At 36.6% G+C, this 25,766-nt stretch overlaps 3 protein-coding genes across 11 annotated transcripts in view; 1 reads left to right on the top strand and 2 right to left on the bottom strand.

Annotated features, from left to right (window-relative positions):
• The window catches only part of sv (paired box protein shaven), a 178,661-nt gene that overhangs the window by 34,697 nt on the left and 118,198 nt on the right, over positions 1-25,766 (top strand). The gene's annotated exons all lie outside the window — the stretch shown is intronic.
• gw (trinucleotide repeat containing adaptor protein gawky) lies at positions 760-9,142 on the bottom strand. 4 transcript variants are annotated; one of them, XM_089262798.1, is made up of 11 exons: positions 9,085-9,142; positions 7,536-7,568; positions 6,796-7,409; positions 4,620-6,190; positions 4,187-4,555; positions 3,840-4,121; positions 3,598-3,779; positions 3,381-3,522; positions 3,123-3,319; positions 2,786-3,047; positions 760-2,349 (listed from the first exon to the last, which is right to left on the bottom strand). In XM_089262798.1, exons 3-11 carry the CDS (start codon positions 7,274-7,276, stop codon positions 1,579-1,581), a joined length of 4,257 nt encoding a protein of 1,418 aa, XP_089118924.1. In that variant the 5' UTR covers positions 7,277-7,409; positions 7,536-7,568; positions 9,085-9,142; the 3' UTR covers positions 760-1,578. The 4 variants fall into 4 exon arrangements, with proteins under 4 accessions (XP_089118924.1, XP_089118926.1, XP_017962596.1 ...); XM_089262800.1 differs by lacking the exon at positions 9,085-9,142 and adding an exon at positions 8,998-9,016; XM_018107107.3 differs by lacking the exon at positions 9,085-9,142 and having other exon boundaries at positions 3,123-3,310.
• Positions 10,822-21,185, bottom strand: Eph (Eph receptor tyrosine kinase). Of its 6 annotated transcripts, none has more exons than XM_089262820.1 (15): positions 21,134-21,185; positions 20,006-20,352; positions 19,865-19,944; positions 17,316-17,496; positions 16,772-17,257; positions 15,495-16,391; positions 14,764-14,940; positions 14,123-14,140; positions 13,886-13,933; positions 13,624-13,752; positions 13,469-13,564; positions 12,801-13,171; positions 11,654-11,800; positions 11,250-11,582; positions 10,822-11,178 (listed from the first exon to the last, which is right to left on the bottom strand). In XM_089262820.1, the coding sequence occupies exons 2-15, from the start codon at positions 20,205-20,207 to the stop codon at positions 11,074-11,076; spliced, it is 3,270 nt and encodes a 1,089-aa protein (XP_089118946.1). In that variant the 5' UTR covers positions 20,208-20,352; positions 21,134-21,185; the 3' UTR covers positions 10,822-11,073. The 6 variants fall into 6 exon arrangements, with proteins under 6 accessions (XP_089118946.1, XP_089118947.1, XP_089118945.1 ...); XM_089262821.1 differs by having other exon boundaries at positions 21,138-21,181; XM_089262819.1 differs by lacking the exon at positions 21,134-21,185 and adding an exon at positions 20,993-21,009.

Here is a 25,766-nt window from a genome sequence, read left to right as displayed (position 1 = left end):
AAATAAGGTATGCATTTAAAAGACGGACAGGAAACCGTAGGAACCGGAGCAACTGTCTAGCCATCGACTTTTATTGGGTTACGCCTAGCTAATTTTTTACATACCTTTTATAACTGTTGGCGTTTATTTGAGCTACATATATGTATAAGTAACTGAACCCATGTAGTGTTTCATAGTTAAGGTAACACAATTATAGTTTGCGGCCGACCAAAAGATACCCATATCGAATATCATATAGTATCGAATCTAAGCGCACTTATCTGAGCCGATCTCCAATGTTTTGGAAGCATTATATCACTTTCAACAGCGATCGCCAATGCTCATATAGAAATAGGGCTTATAATCTATAAATACTATGATACAGCTGATATTTTATCTTTGTCAATTCCACGCAATAAATCTGTTTTCGATTATATTCTTCGAATTGGCTGAGAAGACTTCGTAAATATAGGGTATCTTGCTGTTTGTGTGTGTGTGTTTATGTACGTATACTAATCATTCTTGTACAGACATTCATATAGTAAACCAATGAAATCGTTTAGTCTATAGTATTAAAAGTTCCATTAAATATATCAGACATGCAGTACACATAATATTAAGTTTAAAACGCCTAAAAAAGGAAAAGTACGTGAAAAAGATAGACAGAGATGGAGAGAGAGAGCGCGTAACATTGCCAGTAATATATATATTTTCACATGCATAACAAAAAAATCGATCGATTTAAAGTATTCCAAATAGAGATACACTGTCAAATGCAAATTGATTTTCTAATTAACTTTTGTTTTTATTGTGATCTAATTTGTTTATGTAATAATGTTTAACCGATTTTTTCGGTGGGAATGCTTATTGAAAGCAAAACCGCAATCGATTATAACTTCCTATTTATATGTATATAACACAGGTAAATTTTGTTGTAGAGTGCTTGCTTTTCCATGTATATTTTTCTTTTCGGAAATACAAAGAAAATAATAAAATTTTCAAACATTTATGGAACGATGTACATACTTAAATAAACGAGAGATACATATGGATGTCTTTTCGAACTCGCACATATATATATATATATATATATATATATATATATATATATATATATATATATATATATATATATATATATATATAACAAAGTACTGTGGGTAACTGCTGCTATTCTAAAAAGTTAAAATTTAACATTCGCATATATGTACTCTGCACTGTATAGAATAGAAAGGAAAGTTTGTGTGTGTAAGTAAATAAATCAAGTATCATTTCGAAAATTATGTATGTTTGTATGTATATATCAATTTTTCTTACATAAATACATCCCTTACAACTATGAACGTTGAAGAAAAAATAAATCTACAGGCATACAAAAATTCTAAGTCCATTCGTTTATCAGTCGATCGATCCACTTTAAGGTGTGTGTGTACGCTCCCAATATTTTTTTCCAAACATGTGTGATATATATATATATATATATATATATATATATATATATATATATATATATATATATATATATATATATAAATATGTATGAGTTTCGGATAGACAGATATAACATTATAGTCAATCATCATCACTATTATCATCACACTAATCATCAACAATGGAACAAACGAATTGAGATATATAATCATAGTCTGCTTCCCTACCGGGTGGCCTATTTGGACCCTGTAGAGCTTGTGTTGTTTGGCGCCACGTAGAATTGGCGCTGGTCGCAGCAGCGGCAGCGTTTGATTGGCCAACAACAGTCATATTGTTGCCGCCAACACCTCCACCGGGCGTGCTGTTGGTAACGACGTTTTTGGTATTGGTATTGCAACCACTTGTAGCACCATTCACAGTTGATTGATTCATATTGTTACTCCCGTTACTATTATTATTGTTACCACCGACACTGCCGCCACCGACCGAGCCCCCAACAGCTCCACTGGCATTGCTGCTGGGCACGCCAACCGAACCGGCAGAATTTGATACGCTGATGGTTCCGCCGTTGCCGCCGCTGCCATTGCCATTCCCATTGCTACTGTTGCTACCACTAGATAGGCTTGTGCCACCAGAGCTACTACCACCGCCAGTGGTACCAGTGCCATTGTTAACGACTGCACTGCCGGCGTTAGTGGTGGACGGAGCTTGTTGTTGTTGTGGCAAATGCTGCAGTATATTCTGCACCTCGTTCTCGCTCGGCGATTCGGCGTAAATCGTTGTGTTCCCAAGCACACAATTGTTGAGCGCCATTTGAGCTTTGTTAGCCTCCTCACGCGTTGCATATTTACATAAGGCAACCCCCTGGTTTAAGTATGGGTGGAAGCTAGCAAGTGGACCATGTTGCAAACACAATGTTCGTAAAGTAGGACCGTCAATCTGTAAATTTAAATAAATACGTATTGTTTATATTAATAATGAAATTCATTTGGGGGTGCATGACCGGTTTTAAACCACATTTCCTGATATATGGATCTATTTAGCTATATATATGTATATATATGTGATTTCTTTTATATTTAGCGGGGTCTGATAAGACACGTTTCAGAATGTAAGAATGTAAGTAAAGAAGAGCATATCTAACATATTTTAACACCGCGAGAACATCAGAGTTAGCAAACTCGCCCCCGGAGTCTTTATACCGATTTTATGATTCCTACTTCAGAATCCACATTTATAGACCTGTGTAATCATGCAGAAATAGATCTTCATCTACCAAACCAAATACGCACTATCTTATCTAATAATTTATGTTATAGCTTAAGCACTGTTTGTATGTTCGTGTGTATAACAGCAAGAATGATTTCTCACATACCTGAGCAGTTAAATTTTTTAGAAGCAACCAACTCGAGTTCCATGAACTGGCGTTGCCAGTCCAAGTTGTGTTAGTGCCCGGTACACTTCGATTTGGCCAGCCGTTGGAATTACCGGTGACTGTAGGAGATGGTGTTGTAGTAGCAGTAACGCCACCCGCTTTATTTGTGCTTAAGCCTGGTGGAGGACCTCTTGATGAGCTTTTATTGAGAGGACTCGTCCAGAGTTCTGAGGTGGCACATTGTTGAGTGTTGTCTGACCAACTAGATATATATATAGAAATGTTAAGATACACTTGATTGATTATATTGTTATATACATATCGATTTAACACATACCTAGGAAAATTTTGGTTTGGATTAAAACTCCACGTTGACGACGATAAACTTAATGGTGGCAGATCAGTCGGTGAGTTCTTACCAGTATTGGCAAAAATATCAGCATCTTTTGGCGTCGGATTGATGGACAATGGAGATCGAGCAACGCTTCCTGGAGTTATACTTGGATCATCTTCAATGCTTTTTATCTGAGAACCCTTAAAAAATCAATTTCTGCTTGGATAGTTATTGGATATAAGAAACCAAATGTACAGTTACCTTCCATGGCTTGCCAGGTTCAAACTCCTGAACCAAGTCGGTATACGCAGCTGCTGTTGGTGCAACTGACCAGTCTTTGTTCTCATTATCAATTGATGGATCTGGCCAACCATCGCCAATATTTCGTCCAGTAGACCAAGTACTATAGAGAGCGCAGTAAATCAAAAGCACGTCAGTTACGCACAGGATAATTAAATAATATTAAATCTCAATTTACCCATCATTTTGTAGACCCAATGGACCCATGTTGCTTGAGTTGCTAGATAAATTTTGTTTGGTTGCACCCGGAGCTCGTGAAAAGTCAGTACTATCTGCTGCAATGGTGTCCTTTTCTAATACTGGAAGCTTCCACTGATTTAAGCGAGACTGCTGATTAGGCGCACCCTGATAGCCACTTGGCTAAAAAATGTATACCAATAGAAAATGATAATTAAATTATTTATATATTTTCAAACGTACCTTATTAAGATTAAGCTCCGGAAAGTTTCCTTGTAGTGAAGCAATTGCATCATGATTTCTTAAATAATCATTTCCAGAATTATTCAAATGTCCGGATTGATGCTGCTGCTGCTGCTGTGAATTTTGTTGCAAATTCTGCTGCTTTATATAAACAGCCTGTTGTGCATTGATTTGGTTTTGTAAATTCTGGATTTGTTGTTTATATTTGGCGATTGCTAAATTGACAACCATTTGATTGGTATTGCCGCCTCTAGAAAGTGATTGCTGTGCTGCTTGAAGATGCTAAATGGCAGAAATGAAATCATTGACATATGATTTTTCACAAGATATATAGTATGATACATTACCTTTATACTGCTGAGTAGTTGATTCAATAAATTTAACGTTGTTTGTGTTAGAGGCTGTGTCAAAATTTGACTGGATATAAAGCCACTGTGTATGGCCAATTGGATTTGCTGACCAAGCATACGAATATGCTGGCCCGATGGTTGATTATTAGCATTTGATGCCATATTGACCGCTGGCGCTGAATTCGGTGGATTTTGGCAGAATCCAACAACTGATGCATTTGATGCGTTTACAGATTGTGGTCCAAGCGGAACGCCATGTGGGGGTCCGCCGCCTTGGTTTAAATATTTTTGCACTTGCAATGCAGCCATATTTGGATTATTGCCACCAGTTACAGCTGTCCCACTTATATTCGTCATAAGATTATTCTGTGACATAGCAAAGATAAGTAAGCAAATATGAAAATAAAAAATATGCATATTCTTTCTTTACCGGAGGGAATGACATTGAAGGTTGTGCTGGATAACGTTGTGGAAATCCACCACTATTCGTAGTATTTGAGTGATCGGCATAGGAACCAAGTACTTCATCGTGACGGCGCCAGCCATCGATTGTCGCCAATGATGAACTTGTATTGGCACGCAACATTTCAGCTGCATCCTCTATATTCATATTGCTACTCAGCAATGCTCGCTCAACGTCTTCCTTTTTAAAGCCATTCTCCACCAAAATTCTATATTGCTTGCTCTGCTTCACAATATCTGTGTTAAGTATACTAACTCCAACATTAATGCCAGCAAGCTTCTGTTGCTGCTGTTGTTGTTGCTGCTGCTGTTGCTGTTGTGCTTTACCAACGATTGCGCCACCATGTGGCCAGTCTGAAGATATATCATTACCTTCGACATTGCCGCCAACTGTGTTTGGATTGCTCCAGCTAGATGAGGCGCCACCTGCTGTTGATAATTTGTTTTGTTTATTGCCCCATCCCACGCCACCAGACGGGGAGTCGCTCCAAGATGTTGAATTTCCGCCAATTTGAGCAAGTGAACTGTTCTGCTTATCATCAACCCAATTGGTGCCGCCGACAGAACCACCACCAGCACCAACGACACCAACATTGTGACTATCATCGCCCCAGGAGCTGACTTGTTGAGCATTTCGGCCTCCACCGGCAGCTCCACTATTATTTGGATGCACCCACATGGCACCAGAATCCGGTTTTCCATGCTGTCCACTAACTCCAACTGCTCCACCTGGTCCGGATGTGTTTGACAATCGGGACTGTGGCCCAACGACTCCAGCCATTGTGTTATTTGGATTCCCAACACCACCGGGCACATTACTACTGCCAACAATTTGGCTCGATGGATTTGTGGAACGCATCAAGTGACTGCGGCTCATCGAGTCCGTCATATCCTTCCAGTGGGCACCGCTGCCTGGTAAACGCGTCTGTTGTCCCCATAGTGAAGTCCCGTCATCATAATTGGGTATATTTCGTCGTTGTGGTGGCGGGGATGGTTCCTCCCATCCTGTTATTTGCTTCGCTAAGTCCTTAGGAACTCCAACACCAACACTACCACCGCCGACGCCAACGACAGGTTGTGGCGCGGCACCCCATTGTGCTCCAATGTTACTTGAGATGGAGCCAACGCCAGCTGGACCAATATTTGAATTTGTAATATTTGCTCCAGCAGCGCCTACAACAGGCCCAACCAGCTTGTTGATATTTTGAATTGGATTGTGGGCAATCTGTGGATGATGGCCCCACATTTCGGATGTACCATTTAAACGACCCGATATACCACGCGGATCGCCGCGTATCGGATCCCTTGGGTCAATCATACGTAAATCCCTTGGATCGCCAGTTGGCGCGCCAACCCCACGTATTGTTATCGGGTCACGCGGATCGACGTTTCGAATGTCAATTGGGCCACCGCCCCCAGCTCCGGCTAACGGTCGCATATCCCGAGGATCTCCCCAGCCATTGCCAGTATTACCAACATTAGCGCCAGCTCCTCCTCCAACAGCTCCAGTGCCACTTAAATTATTTCCGTTACTTCCACCTATTACAATACATTAATATATATTAATAAGCTTTCCTTATCTAAACCAACGCATGAGAAAAAATTGTAAGTTGAAAAAACAAACCAGAAAGGACTATGGAGTATCCAAGAAGTATATACTATGACCCTTCTCAGACCTGCTCCTCTAGCAATACTACGTTTCCTTTATACATGTATGACGTTTACTTTATTAAACCAATTTTTCTAGACGAACTTGAATCATTTAACATCGCGATATATGTAGAAAAGCTAGAAATTAGTCAGAAAAGCTAACTGAAATCCTTTATTTTGAAATTTGAAATAAATTACGGTTCTCAATGAATTGAGTGTATAACAAGCGAGTGCTCGAGTCAAGTCTGCTTGTCTACTAGACCCCGTAAACCCTTCGAAGAACCGACACTCCATTTATATGTTCCTTAAGTACAGAAATCGAACTTGATCTATTGAAAATGGATACACCTCGCATTTATTGTATAAAAAGTAAGTTAATTGTTATCGATGCTGGAAATGACTCAATAATGACTATTTGAAAGCCACTTTAATTTTATTTTCATTTAAACCGACATCCGTTTGGGTATTGCTTTGAAAGATATAATCATACTTACATCCAGGTGCGACAACAGGCAGTGCGCCAGTTGTTGGCACAGTATTGTTTCCAGATGTATTTAAGGGAACTCCAACACCCACTCCAACTCCGACGCCTTGCCCCCACTGAGGCCCCGTTGATGATCCAACTCCCGGGACGTTGGCGCCCACAGGAACATTGGATGCTGCACTATTCGATGATTGACCAGTCCAAACGCTTGTGCTATCTGTACCATCATCATCCTCACCCCAAGTACCACCCAAATTGGACGACGGCGTGTGGCCCCATGATGGCTTTGGCACTTGTTGAGTAGGTGGCTGGCCTCCGTTTCTTAAATTCGATTCCCATAAATCGGTGCCATTGTTAATGTTCGGCTTCCACATCGATGGCACTGATGGATCTTTATTAGCCGGCTCCGGTGAACTGGGTACCTCCCAATTGGTATCCTGATTAACATGCTGGCATCCCCAGCCATCCTGTGAGAAAAGCGCCTCGCGCATTGTGTTCAATTTTTTTAATTGATATTTAGCTGGAGTAGCATGTGGCGCATTCCTATAATTTTCACACCCAGTCTTGACTATATTTGTATTAGCATTGTCATCATCGTCATTGTCATTAAATGAACTTTTACAACTGTTGGTAATAATCTTGTTTTCAATAGTTAAACTATAACTATACTTGCTTCTTTATAATAGATATACATGCACATATACATATACATATTCATATATATATGTATACATATATGTATATATGCACTGCTTCCGAAACACTGATCGCGGTTGACGTTGCCTGGAATATTTGAAAATTAATTTAATGTTTTAAAACTAAATGGATATATTTCCTTAATAGCTCTGGAATATGCGACATTAATTAGTACACAAATCAAATACTTCGGGTCATATATGATAACATGTTATATTCTTTACCCTATACATTTACATATGCTTAAACTCATGTTATTAATTTTGTCAGTATGCCGAGCACTTTTGGTTTAAAGCAAAACATATTTACACTTCAGCAGAAAAGTATACATAGTGTAATCATAGAAATATGCATGTGTGTGTGCATTTGTCCGAATGTAATAAACATACTTGACAACTCTGGTCAGTAGTCATTGACGCAATCACCCTATTTTAACTCTGTACTTTTGTTCACACATACATTTGCAGATACACAAAAAACATACAAAAACGCACAAGCCAACTCACATATATATGTTACGCACAAGGAATCAATAAATGCTATAACACACAGACGCATAAATACGTTTTTTATACAGATTTCCTTGATGCATTTGATCAAATCAATCAAAATGTATACGGATAGTAATCGCGTTTAAAATATTTTCTATACAATATTCAAAGATCAGACAAAGTGTGTATGCCCAAATTCTCATTTGACTACTTTTCACCTATTGTACTTTTAAAGACACAATGCTAGGGTATATTAATTAAATGTTAAGTTTTTATTTTTTCATTTATCGATTAAAATTTTATTTTCTGCACATATACATATGTAGTTAAGTATGTGTATAAAAAGACAGATACACACATACATTTGCATGTGTTTGTATTAAAAAAGCCAAGCCACTTCAATTTCACAAAGTATGTACATACATACAAATGTACAATTTTTGATGAACATCTGCATGCGAAATTAAAATTCTGCTGCACACAAATTTCACGATATTTCGAATAGACAAATTAAGTTACACTTTATGATAATTTTTTGTTTAGCACAATTCAACTAGGATATAATAGAAATAAAATCATTGAATACTGCTTCAACTAGGAAAATTACTTTTTCGATGAGAAAATTATCAAACCACACGCTGGGACGGGACAATTTACTACTGCATAAATGGCTGCTCGCGCAATGTTGCCACCTAGCTCATTTTTATAAAAGCCGATATTGGATATACAATACACATTTATAGATATTCCATACATCAGGTCAATTAATCCTGTATAAATATTTAAATAATATTCAATAATTAAAATAGTACGTCGACATTGTCATACGCATTATTAAATTTATTTTTCTTATATAAAATAATTAAAACGTGGCAACTCTTTATTGAACTTCCACCTATTTCTTTCTAACTTACGAACGTGAAAGAGAAGAAACTATATGCATACTTTTTTATGTATATACATGTGTTATACTTGAGTTATTAATGAGGATTTGCGGTTATGCATGCTAAAAGATATTTTCTTACGTATTATGAGCACAGTCTTAAAACACTCTCTTGAGCTCCAGGTCTTCTAACTATATTGTTAAAATTGATTTCGTTTGCACTTTTTACCTTTCCGAAAACGCACTTTACCGATCGTTGCTCTCGCTCACTCTTTTCTTTGAATATGTGTGACCATTAGTGGTGAATGTGAGAATACCAAAAATAAGCAATGTAACGTAACGCCATAAAGCTACGGACATTGCGCATCCTAAAAATAAAGTAACGTATATGGGACTTTGAAGGAAATACGTATCTATAGCTGCATAAAATATTATTGCCTACAATTTAAGAAACTTTACACTCTTCACACATATACTTAACAATAAATTGTACACTTAAAAAAAAAATTATCATAAAAACTACAAATATTTAAAATAATTGTCATAAAAGCCACAAATAAAAATACAAAAACTTGAAGAAATCAATTCTGTTAATTACGCATACGTATGTTAACATAATAGACTATTCGCACTATATTTAAAGTTTGCGTTTTTTTAAGTTTTATTAAGGTTGTACGTCTTGAAATTAAATTACAAAAAAAAAAAAAAAATCGGAAAATAATATAAAATACAGTAGTAGTAAAATACAAAATACATATGAGTCTACATTTAAAATTTTGTGACTCTAGCTTTCAAGATATGGCAGATATAATTATACCCTGAACCCAAAACCCATTGAAAATGGGAAATGACAATATAATAGTTTTGTTAAAATGTATGTAACAGGCAGAAGAAGGTATGGCAGACCCCACAAAGTTGATTTGAACCTGTCCGTCTGAACGCGTCGATCTCAGAAGATATAAAAGCTAGAGACTTGAAGTTTTTTAGAATCTCCATTATATCGCGCGGTTAGCGAGTTTTATTGAAATTTATCCCCGATGCGTTCAAACATATTGGACAGACTGGACTACATCGACTCAGCTCGTGGCTCTGATCAATATATTTACTTTGTATGTCTGCCACGCCTCCTTCTGCCTGTTACATACATTTAAAGAAAACCACAAATAAGAGCAAAACCATAATATTTTTCACTACCAGTGGAGCCCCTAAACAGACATATTGTAGATGAAATTATCTATGTATGTTTATATTTTACATCGGAATAGATCTTATTATAATAAGAAGCACAAACTGATCTTTATTGTTTCTTTTATTGAATTTTCGGTTCCTTTATGTTTGTAAAAATGAATGATGCTACGAATAAATACATGGGTATGCAATGTATAAATAATACTTGTTAAGTCCAAAACCTTAACCTTAAGATTTAAATCAATCTACAATATGTATATGTAATATTTCATGCATAAATATGTATGCGCGCATATGTTTACAAGTGCTAATATATTAACAAAATTAAAATTTCAGCCTCAAGATTTACAAGGCATATGTATGCGTGTATATGTGTATTTATGTATGTCTAACTGAAAGAATATTGGAATATTGGAATACTTTAGTTTTTTCTCATTTTTGTGTTTAAAGTTTTTTTTTTTTCTTTTCATTTTCATTTGGACGTTATATATATACATATATATATATATATGCGCATACCTGTTAAATGAATGCTGTGGGCTGCGTAGTTCCATTACATTGAGAGAAACATAAACGCGTAGGTCTTATCTCATAAACAGTATATTTGAATTCTAACCATTATCATAATCAATGGCAAAATATCATATTCAATGGAAAAATATAAACATGTTAACAGAACCAGCCTATTTTGCATAGCAATTTGAAAAAATTGCAAAATTTCCGTAAGCTGCCTTATAGATATATGCATATTAACTTATAGTTAATAAACTACAAAATGTACCTTACTATATATGTATATACTCCTTTTTTTGTCTTGGATCATTTGTTTTGTATATGAAACACAACTTTAAGGTTATGACTCTGCAATCTCAACTGTGTTAATGTTATAAATGTATATATGCCGAGTCAAAACCTTGTGTTATTATCTTTTTATGTCATGAATCATACATTTAGTAAAATTTTGACTCTGCAATTACAACTGAGTTTATACTATACTTTATAAAACTCAAATATTAATAAATGAATATGATTATATTATTGTATCCAGCTGCCGTGCTTGATGTAAGATCTTTTTTTGATGCCCTACTAAGGTTATACCCATATCCGATAGCAATTGAGCTGTTAATCTTGAGATCTATAAATATAAAATTAATAAGTATTGAACAGAACGTGGGAATGCGTTACAAAGGAGCACAATAGACGTACCTGTTGAGCACTCACTAAATTAGCCTCTCTAAAGTGTTGACTGTATCTAGACATTTTGATATTCTCCAGCCATAGGTCAGTGCTTATAAATATGTTATGACCGCGTTGTGTCTCCAAAATATGTGTACTACTATCATTTTCTGGTGAATTTCGCGTCGTTAACAACGATTGCGGCTGCCTAGCCAAGTTGTCTAAAGTAGACACAATGCTGGCAAAAGTGGGGCGATGTGTTCGTTGCTTTTGCCAGCAATCCAGCATTAGCTGATATAATGCCTCTGGGCAATCCATTGGCGCTGGTAAACGATAGCCTTTCTCAATGCTCTTTATGACATCCTAATTGGAAACAATTTATAGATTCATCATTTTAATCAGTCATTTATAGAGACAATTTACTTTCCGCTTACTTGATTCGACCAATTCCAATAGGGACGTTCGCCATAAGACATCACTTCCCATAAAACGACTCCATAAGACCAAACGTCCGATGCTGATGTAAATTTACGAAAAGCAATTGCTTCCGGCGCGGTCCAACGTACTGGTATTTTGCCTCCCTGTTAAGTAAACGAGAGGAACTAAATTAGGAAAGCCCGACTAGCCATGGATGGTTTGAACTTAGGTTTGACCTAACTTAGTCGTTGTTAGAATATGACAATGAAGGCGACAAACTATATGTGATGTACGCAGATGGACTTAATCATTTGACTTGACCATTGAAAATGGTAAATCAGGGCATAATGGTTTTGTGAAAGGTATGTAACGGGCAGAAGTAATCGTCGCAGGCCTCATAAAGTATATACAATATATTCTTGATCAGCACGAAGAGCTGAGTCGATATAGCGCTGTCCGTCTGTCCATCCGTCCGTATGAGTGCGTCGATCTCAGAAGTTATAAGAGCTGAAATTGGGCACGCATACTAGTTTGTAGCATACGCAGTATAAGTGTATATTTTTCCGATAACTTTTTATCGAGAAAAATCGAAAAATTGATATTGTTTTTCAGCCTTATTTGAACACTTTTAGACCTGGAGACTTTTGATTTACTGTGTATATACACAAAATAAATACCAATACTTACAGATTTTGGAGGGACTTTTTCAGGTAGAAGTAAAACGTAGTTAGAAGTAAAACGCACTTCTACCGATCGTTGCTCTCGCTCACTCTTTTCTTTGAATACAAAGTAAATATATTGATCAGAGCCACGAGCTGAGTCTTTCCAATATGTTTGAACGCATCGGGGATAAATTTCAATAAAACTCGCTAACCGCGCGATATATATGGAGATTCTAAAAAACTTCAAGTCTCTAGCTTTTATGTCTTCTGAGATCGACGCGTTCAAACATACGGACAGACGGCCGGACGGACAGATAGACAGACGGACAGGGCCAAATCGACTCAGCCCGTCGCGCTGATCAGTAGTATATAATCTTTGTGGGGTCTGCCACTCCTCCTTCTGTCTGTTACACACATTTTAACAAAACTATTATACCCTGATTTCCCATTTTCAATGTGTTCAGGGAATAAAAAGCACGACGAATCGGGTGTAAGTGCTTACCCGAGTGGTATAGGCATCACTAGCATTTTCGATTTCACGCGATAAACCAAAATCGGCTATTTTGCAAATCAGTTGAGCATTGACAAGAACATTGCGAGCCGCCAAATCCCGATGGACGTAGTTCATGTCACTTAGATATGACATGCCGCTAGCAATACCCCGGAGCATCACAATAAGCTGCAGCGTTTGAAATTTCCCATCGTTGACACGCAAAAATGTGTCCAGGCTGCCGTTTTCCATATATTCGGTAATAATCATCACCGGATTGGAGCGCGTCACGACACCTTGTAGGTATATAACGTTCGGATGATCGAATTGTCCCATTATAGAAGCTTCCGTTAGAAAATCGCAACGCGCCTTTTCTGAAGACCCTGAGAAAAAAAATATATAGATATACATTAGCTACTGGAGTCTAATCAAAATTATGACATTGCATTGCTACGATTTTTTCTGTCAAGTCAGCACGCCCCTAGAGGGCGTGCAAAATTTCAACGTTGTACCTTCAAAACTGTAGATGATACAGATTTGCCACGCCCGAATATCAAGCAAGCTTACGCACAGACAGACGGACAGCAAGACGGACGGTGCACAAAACCAATATACTAACTTTCGTGATTCAGTATAAAAATAATCAAATGTGAAAACGAGTTGTACAATATATATGGTACCTGGTTTCAAGGTTTTGATTGCCACGTCAATGTCCTGAACAAAATTTGGCGGAATTTTAAGACGACCACGGCAAACATCTCCGAATTCTCCACCACCTAAATAAATAAATATGCTTTCTTGAAAACCGCAAAATTAAATTCGTTTTTTTTTTTACCAATTATTGCTTCGATTGTAATATAATTTGCATCGATTTCACGAGCGAATTCTCTGATTGCTTGGTTAGGATCCTCATAGGTGTGTGGATCAACGTAACTGCGACTGCTACCAAACAGGGGAGTCGTCACTGAAATAAAAAAATATTGAAATGAATTATATATAATTATATATATATTAGCAAAAAGTAAAAAACAGAAAATAACTCGAAAAACCTAAATAGCTCCCACAACCATAAAACAACATATAAATAAATTATATACCATTCGAATGTAGAGTCTTGACTATTGGAGTCGTATCCATGGCATTTACTAAAAGGAAAGATAAAATTTTAAACATATTTTATCGCCAGTTACACAAAAATATATTTAAAAATTAAATAATACAAATGCAAAACAAAATTATAAATTAGGGAAAATATAAGCTTTTAATGTCGTTATTTTACTAATATATCAATCTCTCACTTTCGCAGCAAGAATTGTTTGTGGGAAAAAACTTACTATATGTCACAACGAGTCCTTAAAAAGAGTTTCGGGTTGGGTTATTATATAAAGGATAGGGATATAATAAACAACATATGGATTATTCAGAGTTCATAATGATTATTAAAAAGGTTCTTACAACTGGGCTTAATTACAAATTCTCCTCACTTGAACGCACACATGTCTGAGTAGGTGTCGATCGAAAGAAAACAGCACTCTGAATAGCACAAAAGATGTGCTATCTAAAGAAGCTGAGTGCTCGAAGAGGTGGAGTTCACAATGTGGGAAAGTAATTGTCAAATAATGCATAATCAAATAAAATAATAATTATATCCAGACGTATGTCTCCAAGAAGACTTGGGGATCTGCTACTGTCGGGAAGACTGACATGGTTGTATTGATTCAGCCCGCCTTCCTGATCAAAAGTATCTTATTTATGTAGTCTGCCAGTTACATACATTTTCACAAAAATTCTCGCAATTCCCACTGTCAGGCACATACAAAGTTATCCTATTTATATTTAGTAAGAAGACGAATGTACGCAGAATGTCGAAATTAATCGCAACCATATTATTTATTTTCTTTATAGTTATCGACCCTTCAAAAAAAAAAAAAAAAAAAAAAAAAAAAAAAAGGTTGACTTGCTTAGCATCTATTACCTTCATTACTTGCGTATTCCATAGGTAACGGCAGGTGGTTAGTGGACTTCTTGTCAAGCTCATCTTGATGTTTAGACCTCATAAAATAGACAGTTGCGACAATAAAGATGACCAGGAAAAACACACCAGTCACAATAGCTCCAGCAATAAATCGTATTTGCATTGAATCGTCGTAAACTATGAATATAGAGGGTATCACAATGGTAAGATAGTTATGCGTGAAGGGACGTCTTATGGGGCAGTAAACTCAACAGCATTTAAAGGAAACGGCGATCGGATAAGAGACAAGTAAGATTGCCCCCTACAGAGCCTGAAATGTTCTCTTGCATCAAAAAGAGACAAAATGAATACTTCCAATCTTCTCTTTTCTACTACATAATTCGATATTACAAAACATCCCAACAATGCCGAACACTATCTGACATACAGTCAGAACTTAACTCGGGCTACGACGCAATCGTCACTTTTGTCTGCAATTTGCGCGTAATATCTTCAAAACACGTTATTCGAGACTGCTCGACTACGAGATCTCCTGAACCCTTCAAGCAACTTATATTTGAATAATTATTCGCACATGCACACACACACAGACAGACGCACCCCGATCGATAACATATGTATATCTGCCACGCATCCTTCTGGGTTCAGGGTTCTTATAGTCAGAAAATGGTGGATCCTATTCAAGCCAGAACACTTAATAAATAGTTACGCATTGTTAGAGATATACTTACCTGTTCCAATAGATTGATGTGTCTGGGCATACACCATGTTGCTATAAGCGCCAAAACCATTGACTGTTTTACAACGTACTTGGAAGCCGTATTCAGTATTTTCCAGTAGATTATAAATATGTGCTTTGGTTTCCTTAGTGTTCAATGTGGTGTTATTAATAGCCTCCATTTCGGATTTGGGAAACCAGCGTACTTCATATAGTTCAATCGGTCCATCAGTCTGCCCTGGTTTATCCCAAACTAGACTCGCCTCTTTGTTAGTTATGGCAACCACTCTTAAATTGAACACAGATGAAAGCATTGCGGACTCGGTGGTAAACACAATTTCAGCATATTTTGTCTTAACTTCGCTAAGATCAAGCTGATGGCCGTTAATATTTGAAAAGCTTGATGTATTGCTTAATGCATTATCACTGCTCGAATAGGTTACATTCGAATAAAGCTCGGTATCGACCAGATATGATATGCTATTCGTAGCATGCACCTGTATTGTATATGTTGTCGCTGGTTCCAGATTAGTTAGGGTGATTTTTGTTTCATTAAAAGTGTCTGTTGACGGATTGAACATAACATTTGAGCTGCAGCTACTGCAGCGCACTTTGTACACAACTTCTGTGCGATATTTATCCAAACCATTTGAGGTCGCCACCTGGTTATTGTCCCTTGTTGGAGCTGACCATGATATAATGGCACTGGTTTGATCTACAAACAATAGAGTTAAATTCAATGGCGCATTTGGCGGCTTATAGCACGGCATATGTCTGCCATCGGCTGGATGCCTATAGTAGCCTGCAAGACAGTTGCAGATCGGGGATCCGGTTTTCGAACTATTCGAATTCGCTGGACATGATATACACCTCCGAACTTCAGCTGAGCGAAATGTGCCTGCAGGACATTCTGAAAGAGAAAAAAAACAATCAAAGTGTGCTTACAATTCCATGCTTCCAGATTATAGCACTTGGTTCGTAAACTGAATTTGAGAAAACACCCGAAGTTTAGAGCACGAGCCGGTTAATCGACCATTTTTAGGTTCTTGCATATACATACACTAGGCAGTTTGAGGGATTAATAGACAATTACATAAAGTTATCATTGTCCGTATAGCAAGGTTAAATTTAGTATTTTATGGTAAAAATATACACTTTAGATCATAGATCTGTGGGGTCAAGGTCTGCCGTACTTGAAACATAGATATATTTAATGCAAATTAGTTTAACGATATGAATTTTTGTAAAAGTTTCAAATTGTAGGCACAGGTATTGTTAATGAAGACCTACCTGTGCAAGTGTTATTAACATCATTTGGTTCGTAGCCGACTTTGCAACGACAGCCACCTGTTAGAATTGTCCATTTGCCATCGCCCTTGCATAAATAGGTTGGTGCCTCATACGGCTCAGCATTCTCTACGCACGTACCATTCTGTTTCTCTATTATTGTTATCTCCCTTCCAGTGGGCGTTTCATTGAAATGGGCAAAGTTCTCGGTTACCGCAGGACATGTTATGTAATAGACCTTAACGGCCAAAACACTAATGCAAGCCCCTTGATCACGAAATGCAAAATAAACGCCCTTCTTGCTGACAGCAATACTTTTCACTTCCGTATTAATATCCACATCGGAATTTTGATTGAAACGTCCCTCTCCGGCCGCAATTCGAGCGATCAGTTTGTAGCTATCTGTTTGCCAAGGCGGTGGCTCACGTGTTGCTGCATCGAATTCGTAAAACAGCAAACTGAACGTTTCCTTACAGGACAAAGCATTTCCTATTTCAAATACACATATTTTTTATAGAGTTTGAGTATTTGTGTTTTTGTATATTACCTGGAAACAGCGAGCAGTCTCGTATCGTGAACTGTATTTCAATATAAAGTCGATTAGCTGGTCCGCGATCAATGAATGGTGACCATAGCCAATTGTTAACGTTGTGATATGCAACATCACAGACCACATAGCTGCGCCAGTTTATGCCCTTGACGAAATCTGTGAATGATTCCTCGACCCACTTCATGAAATGGGTTGAATCGAAACTCCAAATTAGTATATCATATTTAAATTTTAACTTAACTTAAATCACGATCTGACGCCTATGTCAAAACATAAATAAGTAAATATCTATACATCATTTTGGGGGCTTTTCTATGTATTGAATTGAAACAAGTTGATAACTCAATCGTATGTACATGTGTAGCTCTATATATATAAAAGAGAGTTGTGAAAAAAGTTCCTACACTTATAACTCAAGATCTGCTGGACCAATTTTCATGGTTTTTGATTTGTTGGATTTATCTCCGGTACGAGTAGGATAGTAGATCATAAAAATACTGAAAAAATTTGACGAATACTTGAAAAACGCGGTTTTTTCCCTAAAGATTCAAATTTTTATTGATACTCAGTAGGCTTGATAACCGTGACAGTTTTCGGTCCTGCTCGCATATTATACAATAGTATAGAAGTAAATAAACAAATGTAGTCAGTCAGTCTACGGCACAGCCTCAGGCGAACATGACTATTTATAAAAAAAAAGCACATTTGATAAAAATAATACACGTGCATACAGAAGCTAAATATCTCGAAAGTTCAGGTATTTGTTTGTCTCAAACATAAATTTGTGTAAATTATTTATATTTATATTTCTCGATTGTTTTATGTGGTTTTGTGCAAGGGCATATTCAGTATTACTATTAATCAAAATGCCGCGTCCTAGAAGATCTAATCTTTCCCGGCGGACCCATGATGCAATTAGGCAACGGAATATCGCGAGTCAATTATCTGACGAAGAACGAGAAATCGCCCGCGAGAGGCGCCGCGTTAGTACCCAGCAAAGAAGGGCCTTAATTCGTGCTTCTCAAAGAGAGTCAGCCCGTGAAACGGCAATAAGAAATGGTTTAAAGCATCAAATCTGTGGCGATATGTAACCAAACTTCAACTATGAAACTTTCTGTAAATATGAGAATTGCATTGTTGAACGATCTATCTGCTGATGATTTCTCGAAGCAATTGCTGAATATCGGTAATGGCCGTATTCCTGTTGACGAATCGGGTGGCTTGATTTCATTTCCTCAAAATTTTTGCAATTTCGTCTCATTAAAAGATGAGCTTATCAACAAAGTATTTCCGAATATCATTGCTCTCCACAAAAGTACTAAATGGTTAAGTGAGCGAGCAATTTTGACGGCTAAAAATAAAGATGTGGATGACCTTAATCTTATAATTCAAAATAAAATCGTCGGTACTCTGTATTCATTCAAATCTACCGACTGTGTAACAAACGAAGAAGAAGCCCCTAATTGAACTGAATTTTTGAACTCCTTGGATGTGCCTGGTTTACCTGACCAAAAACAAAGAATGTCGTTTTCCACAAGGTGCTTGAATGAAAATCCGATTAGTAAATTAGTCAGAGTGTATCCCAACCTAAACAATATAGCTTTCAACAATTTTTTTTATACCCTGAACCCATTGAAAATGGGAAATCAGGGTATAATGGTTTTGTTAAAATGTATGTAACAGGCAGAAGGAGGCGTGGCAGACCCCACAAAGTATATATATTCTTGATCAGGGCGACGAGCTGAGTCGATTTAGCCCTGTCCGTCTGTCTGTCCGTTCGTCCGTCCGTCTGTCCGTATGTTTGAACGCGTCAATTTCAGAAGATACAAGAGCTAGAGAGTTCAACTTTTTTTTAAAATGTCCGTATATATCACGCGGATATCGAGTTTATCACTAAAAAACGATAATTCATTCCGATACTTTTTTATCGATAAAAAACCTTATCGAAGATCACTAAAAAAATTTTATCTCCTACATCTTTCAAGCTAGAGTCTCCAAATTTAAAATGTATACTAAGACGCATGTCATACAATTTCGGTTTTTGTTAAAATTTACCCCCCACCCCCAAATCCACCTCCTCACCCTAATCTTTGTAAAAGTCGTATATCAAATACTAGAGACTTGTGCTTCGGTATACACATACATTTAAACAATATGAATACGTTTTGAAAGTTTCATTACGATCGTACGTCTAGAAATTAAATTATTCAACAATTAAATTCTCATAATATTGCCAACACTGCAGCGCAACCCAAGCGCAATCGCCTGTATATATGAGTGCGTGTGTGGGTGCTAATTATTATTGAAATATCAGTTGCTTATAGGGTTCAGGGGATCTCGTAGTCGAGCAGTCTCGACTAGAGCTTTCTTACTTGTTTTACCTAGAAATAATGGATAGAGCAATGCAACGTTTGCCGGGCCAGCTAGTAGTTGATAACAGGGCTTCTAATAGCATTGTACTATTGTGCAAGTCGGACATAGCACAAAACGAATATGCCCTACTTTCGTGAATGAGTCAACATGTTTTAATCAATTTAAATACATACGCCTGGAGTCTGAGCCTGAGGACCGTATGGATACCTAGTCCATTCCAGAGTGGCTTCTCTCGTCGTGTCCAGTAGCACAACTTTAAATATAAAAAATTAAAGCATCAGTAATGAAAACAAAACTAAATTGGCTGGCCTCACCTTGATCAGCATTTGCAATTTGCAAGTTGTATATCACGCCAATTATCCAAATCAATAGAACAATTGAGAAATTACTGAATGGAATAAAGGAAGCCAGTTTGTTGTTTTTCTTTCTTATGGAAATATCTGTATAGGGACCATTCCGCTTTTGATTTGAGTTTTGTGTTTGGAATACGCGAAAAGTCCAGTGAATAGCTGGCATTTTATATATTTATATATGTATGTATATAATCCCCCGTAGAAATCAAGTTATGAAATCAGTTTAGGCTGTCTTATAAGTAATAAGTCCATCAAATACATCTTGATCTATATCCAATTCGATGAACACCATATGTGTATTTATAAACCTGAAGATTACAAAAATATATAAATAATAATATATGTATGCATAATATAAATAAATATAATAACGAATTTTAGAATATTCTTGTACTCGAGTTTCAGTTCATTATTAAAGCATTCTGCGCCGTTTAATCACATATATTTTATTTAATTAATACATCACATATATTTTATTTAATTATTTAAAATACAATACTACCCCTATTGCAAGTGTATTATAGTTTTTGTTTTCAATCTTGTAAAATACACAAATGGAACCTTTCGTTCGGTTTTGTTTATATGTTTGCTATGATACATACATATGTACATGCTTGCAGGCATATGAAAAAGCATTTACATTCATTACTTGCATTTATGTATGTATATTTACAATGCATGTGTGTATGTATACGTATATGTATGTAGATGAAAGTACTTAAAAAGCAATTGCCTCAATATCAACACAACATCGTATGCATTAGTTTGAAATTTATTTCACTAACATTATGGTAAGCTAAACATTATTTTTTTGTAGTATTGAATTGAATTCCATAGATGCTTCACTCGCGACACATGCACATACATACATATTTGTCATTTCTATTTACATATATGTATATAAATAAATACATACATGGACATGCACATATGTGTCTATATACATACATTTACTTTTTAAGTCAATCGCTGGTTACTGTAAATCAAAACTTATTTACGTATAGTTATCGATTAATCACATTAAAGTCACACATTTTTTTATTCGTTTAAATATTATTGTTTTCATTTATGCAAAATATGTATATGTACACACATTAATTTCTAAAAAAAAAGTGCTGCCACACTTGATAGTTTCCAACATTGTTGAGCGAAAATCGAGCGAGTTTACCAGCACTATGCGGTTCGATGCACATTCAGAAGCATGATGCTTTGGAATAAATTTTTGATCGAATAGTAAGTAATCGATAAAATATGAATTATGTGACTGACCAAAACACGCCGTATAAAGCGTTTTCCACACTTTTTTTGGGGATTGCAATTTGCAACCCGCACAACTTCGTATTTGCTCGGCTCCTCACTTCAGGTTCAGGCTACGAGAACAAACACAATCATTTTGCTTCATGCGCTAGGCCGAGATGGTTGTCTGTTGCTCTCTCTCTCTCTCGGTGCTCTCTGCTCGTTCAACTACATATATATCTGTATGTATGCATGTGAACTCGAGCAGCAACTCATGAAAATTGATATTTCTTCGCAGCAAGAACTCACGATCAGTGTTGCCGAAATTTTTTCAGCAAAAGTAGCAAAACCGAGGGCTGAAAGCAGCTAAAAGTAGTCAACTCTCTCCTAAAACAGCTGAAAAAGTAACCAAAAATAAAAAATTGTTTTTTTTTTTCTTCTATTAATTCTATTAATATCTCATCTATGACCACCAAGTCGTCATTTTCACCTTTTTCGCTATTATAATTTGCCTTCTTTAGGTAGTTGGGTGGAACGCTATAAGTAAAATCTCATATAACTTTTATATCAACATTTAAACTATTGGTTACCTATCTTATGTCTAATATTGATCATAGTACCTTGCAGCTCATTCTGTTCGTTAGCTTATTTTGGATTAAATTAACCTGACTGAACTGACACGCAACTTCAGCGTTCGACCAGGACAAGGATAATAATTTTAGGGCGAAGCTAGCCAGCTCTTCATGAGGATTAGTCAAGGCCGAGTCTTGATAATTGATAATAGCCAGATCTAGCTACAAAATAGCTGATTTGGCAACACTGCCCACGATTGAGTGATAGTGTCTTTTAACAGTGACTGGCGGCACTAACCAGAGAACACATAGACCGGACACGTAGTGTAAAGTGTTTTGCACACTTTTTTTTTGACATTACGACCCACACCACTTCGTATTTGCTCGGCTCCTCACTTTTAGGTTCAGGCTACTAAAATATTCGAGAGCACAATCATTTTGCTTCTGGCGCTCGACCGAGATGGTCGATGGTTGAACAAAAGATCCCTCTGTGCTCAATGTTTCCTTTGCTCTCTCTCTCTCTCTCGGTGCACAGAGGGATCTTTTGTTCAACCATCGACCATCTCGGTCGAGCGCCAGAAGCAAAATGATTGTGCTCTCGAATATTTTAGTAGCCTGAACCTAAAAGTGAGGAGCCGAGCAAATACGAAGTGGTGTGGGTCGTAATGTCAAAAAAAAAGTGTGCAAAACACTTTACACTACGTGTCCGGTCTATGTGTTCTCTGGTTAGTGCTGGCGGGTAACTCGCGCTTAGAGCTGGGAAACCATCGATGCAAGCATCGATTCTATCGATGGACTTTAATTTTTATGATATATCGATGGACTTTTGTCGATATCGATATATCGCCGCTTTGAGTAACAAATCAAACAAATTTTCTTTTGTAACAAAATAATATTTATTTTTTGCGTGCTTGATCTATTTTTTGGAAATTTAATAAATAGTTGACAAGCATAGCATACGGACATTGCTAAACATTGGTAGTTCCTCTTCAACATGGACAATAAAAAAATGTCAATCAATTTATTTTTTTGAACAAAAATGAATGGCTGTTCCCTGAAAACAATGAGACTAATTAATATTTTAGTATTATTTTACTTTAGTAAATATTGAATATTTACTATATCTTTATTCATTTGTTATATATATTTTTTTTTTTAATTTGTCGATAAGAAAGAAAATGGATCTCTTTTATATTTAAGTTATCTTTAAAACCGTTATGTTGAATTTGTGTTATGTTTTTGAAATGAAAATTTAATGAATTAAACTTTTATATTTTCTCTATATTTGTCTATACTCCTTATTCTTATTCTGTAAATATGTGCAAGGAAAAGTATTAAATTACAAGTGCATTATTTACATTTATTTCTATTATGAAAAGTACGACTTTTATACAAAAAAAGTTTTTTTTCGATGGAACCATCGATATAATCGATTATTTTTTCCATCGATGGTAAAACCATCGATGGAGCCGTCCATCGATGGTTTCCCAGCTCTACTCGCGCTTACATTTAAGCACCTGATTTCATTTCAATGATCGCGAGTTGCCTATCAGAAGGAATTTAAACAAGTGTAGTACTTCAGTAGTATACTGTAGCTCAGTATACGAAATGGGACGCGATTGTCGATCCCTTTTTACCTGTTCATATGTATGCATATACAGGAGCATGCAAGAAAAGAAACTTATAAAAAGTATTGGGAAGTGCATTTGTCACTTTAGTTAATCAGCTACTTACATATGTAAATATAAGCGCGCCTCTTCAATTCGAGCCCAAAATCGTTCACACAACTCTAAGTTGAGGTAGGCAGCCAATGTTCACGTCCTATGCTTACACACATGCACATACACACACGCACATGTAAAGGCACATAGGCATACAAATGCTTCTTCTACAAGTGATATTCCATAATTGTGACCATCGCATCGCATGCGTACACACAATTAAATGTACATATACACATACATTGTATGTATGTATGTGAGCACTTCTCAAGAGCGACCAAATGCAGATGCTGGGCTCTAAATTTTCTACAGGAAGCAAGAGCACACAGACATACAAATGCTCATAGTACATGTATCAAGGGAGAGTGTGTGTGTACATGCTCATCGCGGAAACATTTTCATTATGAGCATCAACGCTTTCATACCCTTTTTAGATATTATCATGAAAAAGCTAGCATTTTGTATGAACGTGGCAAACGCTTTACAAATTTCGGTATACCCTTCACTTAAAAGGAAAGAGCTGGGATCGTCGCGAACAAAAATTTCAATTTGTTTTCAGCTCAAGACGTTTTAGAAAGATAGTCTAGCTTTGTTTTTTTAATTTTAAGTTAAATTTTAGGACTTGTTAATTACAGTCGAACTTTTTATTTTATAGTTATAAGATATTTATGAACCAAACTTTAGTTTCAGGATAGACTATTTTGTGATGAACTGGAATACAAATATTATTTTTATGAATTAAGGCGAAAAATCGTGAATTGTTTTTAGCTTACTAAGTATAAATGTTTATATAGTTGATTCTTTTTTCTATGAATTTTCAACTATTTTTGAATGATGGAGCTATTTTCAATGGAACCATCGATACTATCGATATTTTAATCCCTCGGACTCAAACAAAATCGATGGACGGTCCATCGATGGTTTTGCAGCACTAGCGCTCACAGCGCACTGTTTTTGTCGTGCAGTATTTTCATTGCTCGAACCTCCAGCGACCGAGCCGAGCAAATACGAAGTATAGTGGTCGACCAACTTAACAATTTCGAGCTGTAGAAAAATTTGTTCTACATGTCTCATCTATGTGTTGTCTGGTCAGTCAGTGTCTACACGGAACATAAAGGGTAGACTTGGGTAGCTTATGTGTGAGTGGGCCAAAATGAATGGCTCACTGAACTGAGCCACTGAACTTGTTCCTTCAATACGGCTCAGTTTAGTTCAATAGCTCGTTTTTGCTTGCTACTCACTGACAACACATAGACTAGACATGTAGAACAAAGTTTTTACAGCAGAAAATGTTAAGTTGGTGGACCACATTTGCTAGGCCTAGTCCGTAAGACCGACTAGCGACAAATGTTGAATTAGAACAGACAGAAAGAGTTGCGAACACAAATGCTTATACATTTAGCGAGGGACTGAGGGACTGTGTGCATGCTCGTCGCCTAAAAAAACATAATTTTTATGATGCCCAACGCTTTTATTCATGTTCGTTTTAAACATGAAAATAGCAAACTCGCTTTTACAAAATAGCTGAAAGTAGCCAAAAATAAATTTAAAATAGCTTACAAAATAGCAGAACTCTATGCATACACAGATCATTACGTACATTTTGGGACTGCTAGAGCCTCCAGCGACCAAGCCGAGCAAATACAAAGTATAAAATTTAACATTTTCTGCTGTAAAATTCTTTGTTCTTCATGTCTGGCTTTAATAAAATAATTTTAGCTCTATTTTAGCTTTATTTAATTTTCACGATTTATTTCGATTTTATCTTTATCAACACTAAAAATCATGAATACAAGTATCGATACATTATTTTCTATCTTACAATCAATCAACTCCATCGAAAACCACAGAGCAAAAGGTAGCAATTTGCCTCTTTGTGGCAAAGCACACGTCGATTGCTCCCACCAACCCCCTGAGCAGTCTTGGTCGAACAAATTTAGCAATACCGTACTAAATGTACATACATACATAATAAAAATGCGTTTGCTCCTCATTTTCGTTAGCCAAATTAAGTTTAATTTTGGACGAATCAATTGATGTGAGATGTACCAAGCAGCTCAATAAATAAAAATTACACGCCCTCTATTTATACTCATTCACGAAAGTAAAATGAGTATATTGGTTTTGTGCAATGTCGGTCTTGCTGTCCGCCCATCTTTCCGTATGAACGCAGTTTATTTCGGTGCTATTGAT

The sequence above is a fragment of the Drosophila navojoa genome, chromosome 6 (assembly GCF_054131105.1).
Source record: "Drosophila navojoa isolate 15081-1374.11 chromosome 6, UAZ_NAV_1.0, whole genome shotgun sequence".
Classification (NCBI taxonomy): Eukaryota; Metazoa; Arthropoda; class Insecta; order Diptera; family Drosophilidae; genus Drosophila; species Drosophila navojoa.
This window is presented reverse-complemented; position numbering and strand designations above follow the sequence as displayed.

Excerpts from the sequence above, each read along its gene's own strand:
- Eph (XM_089262820.1), bottom strand. The coding sequence starts at position 20,207 with ATGCCAGCTATTCACTGGACTTTTCGCGTATTCCAAACACAAAACTCA. Across the intron at positions 17,497-19,864 it reads CTCAGGCTCAGACTCCAGGC|TGGGTCGAGGAATCATTCAC; the intron begins GTATGTATTTAA and ends CATTTCATGAAG. Across the intron at positions 13,565-13,623 it reads TACAATCGAAGCAATAATTG|GTGGTGGAGAATTCGGAGAT; the intron begins GTAAAAAAAAAA and ends TTATTTATTTAG.
- gw (XM_089262798.1), bottom strand. The coding sequence starts at position 7,276 with ATGCGCGAGGCGCTTTTCTCACAGGATGGCTGGGGATGCCAGCATGTT. Across the intron at positions 6,191-6,795 it reads GCCTGTTGTCGCACCTGGAT|GTGGAAGTAACGGAAATAAT; the intron begins GTAAGTATGATT and ends GTATTGTAATAG. Across the intron at positions 3,320-3,380 it reads AACCTGGCAAGCCATGGAAG|GGTTCTCAGATAAAAAGCAT; the intron begins GTAACTGTACAT and ends TGATTTTTTAAG.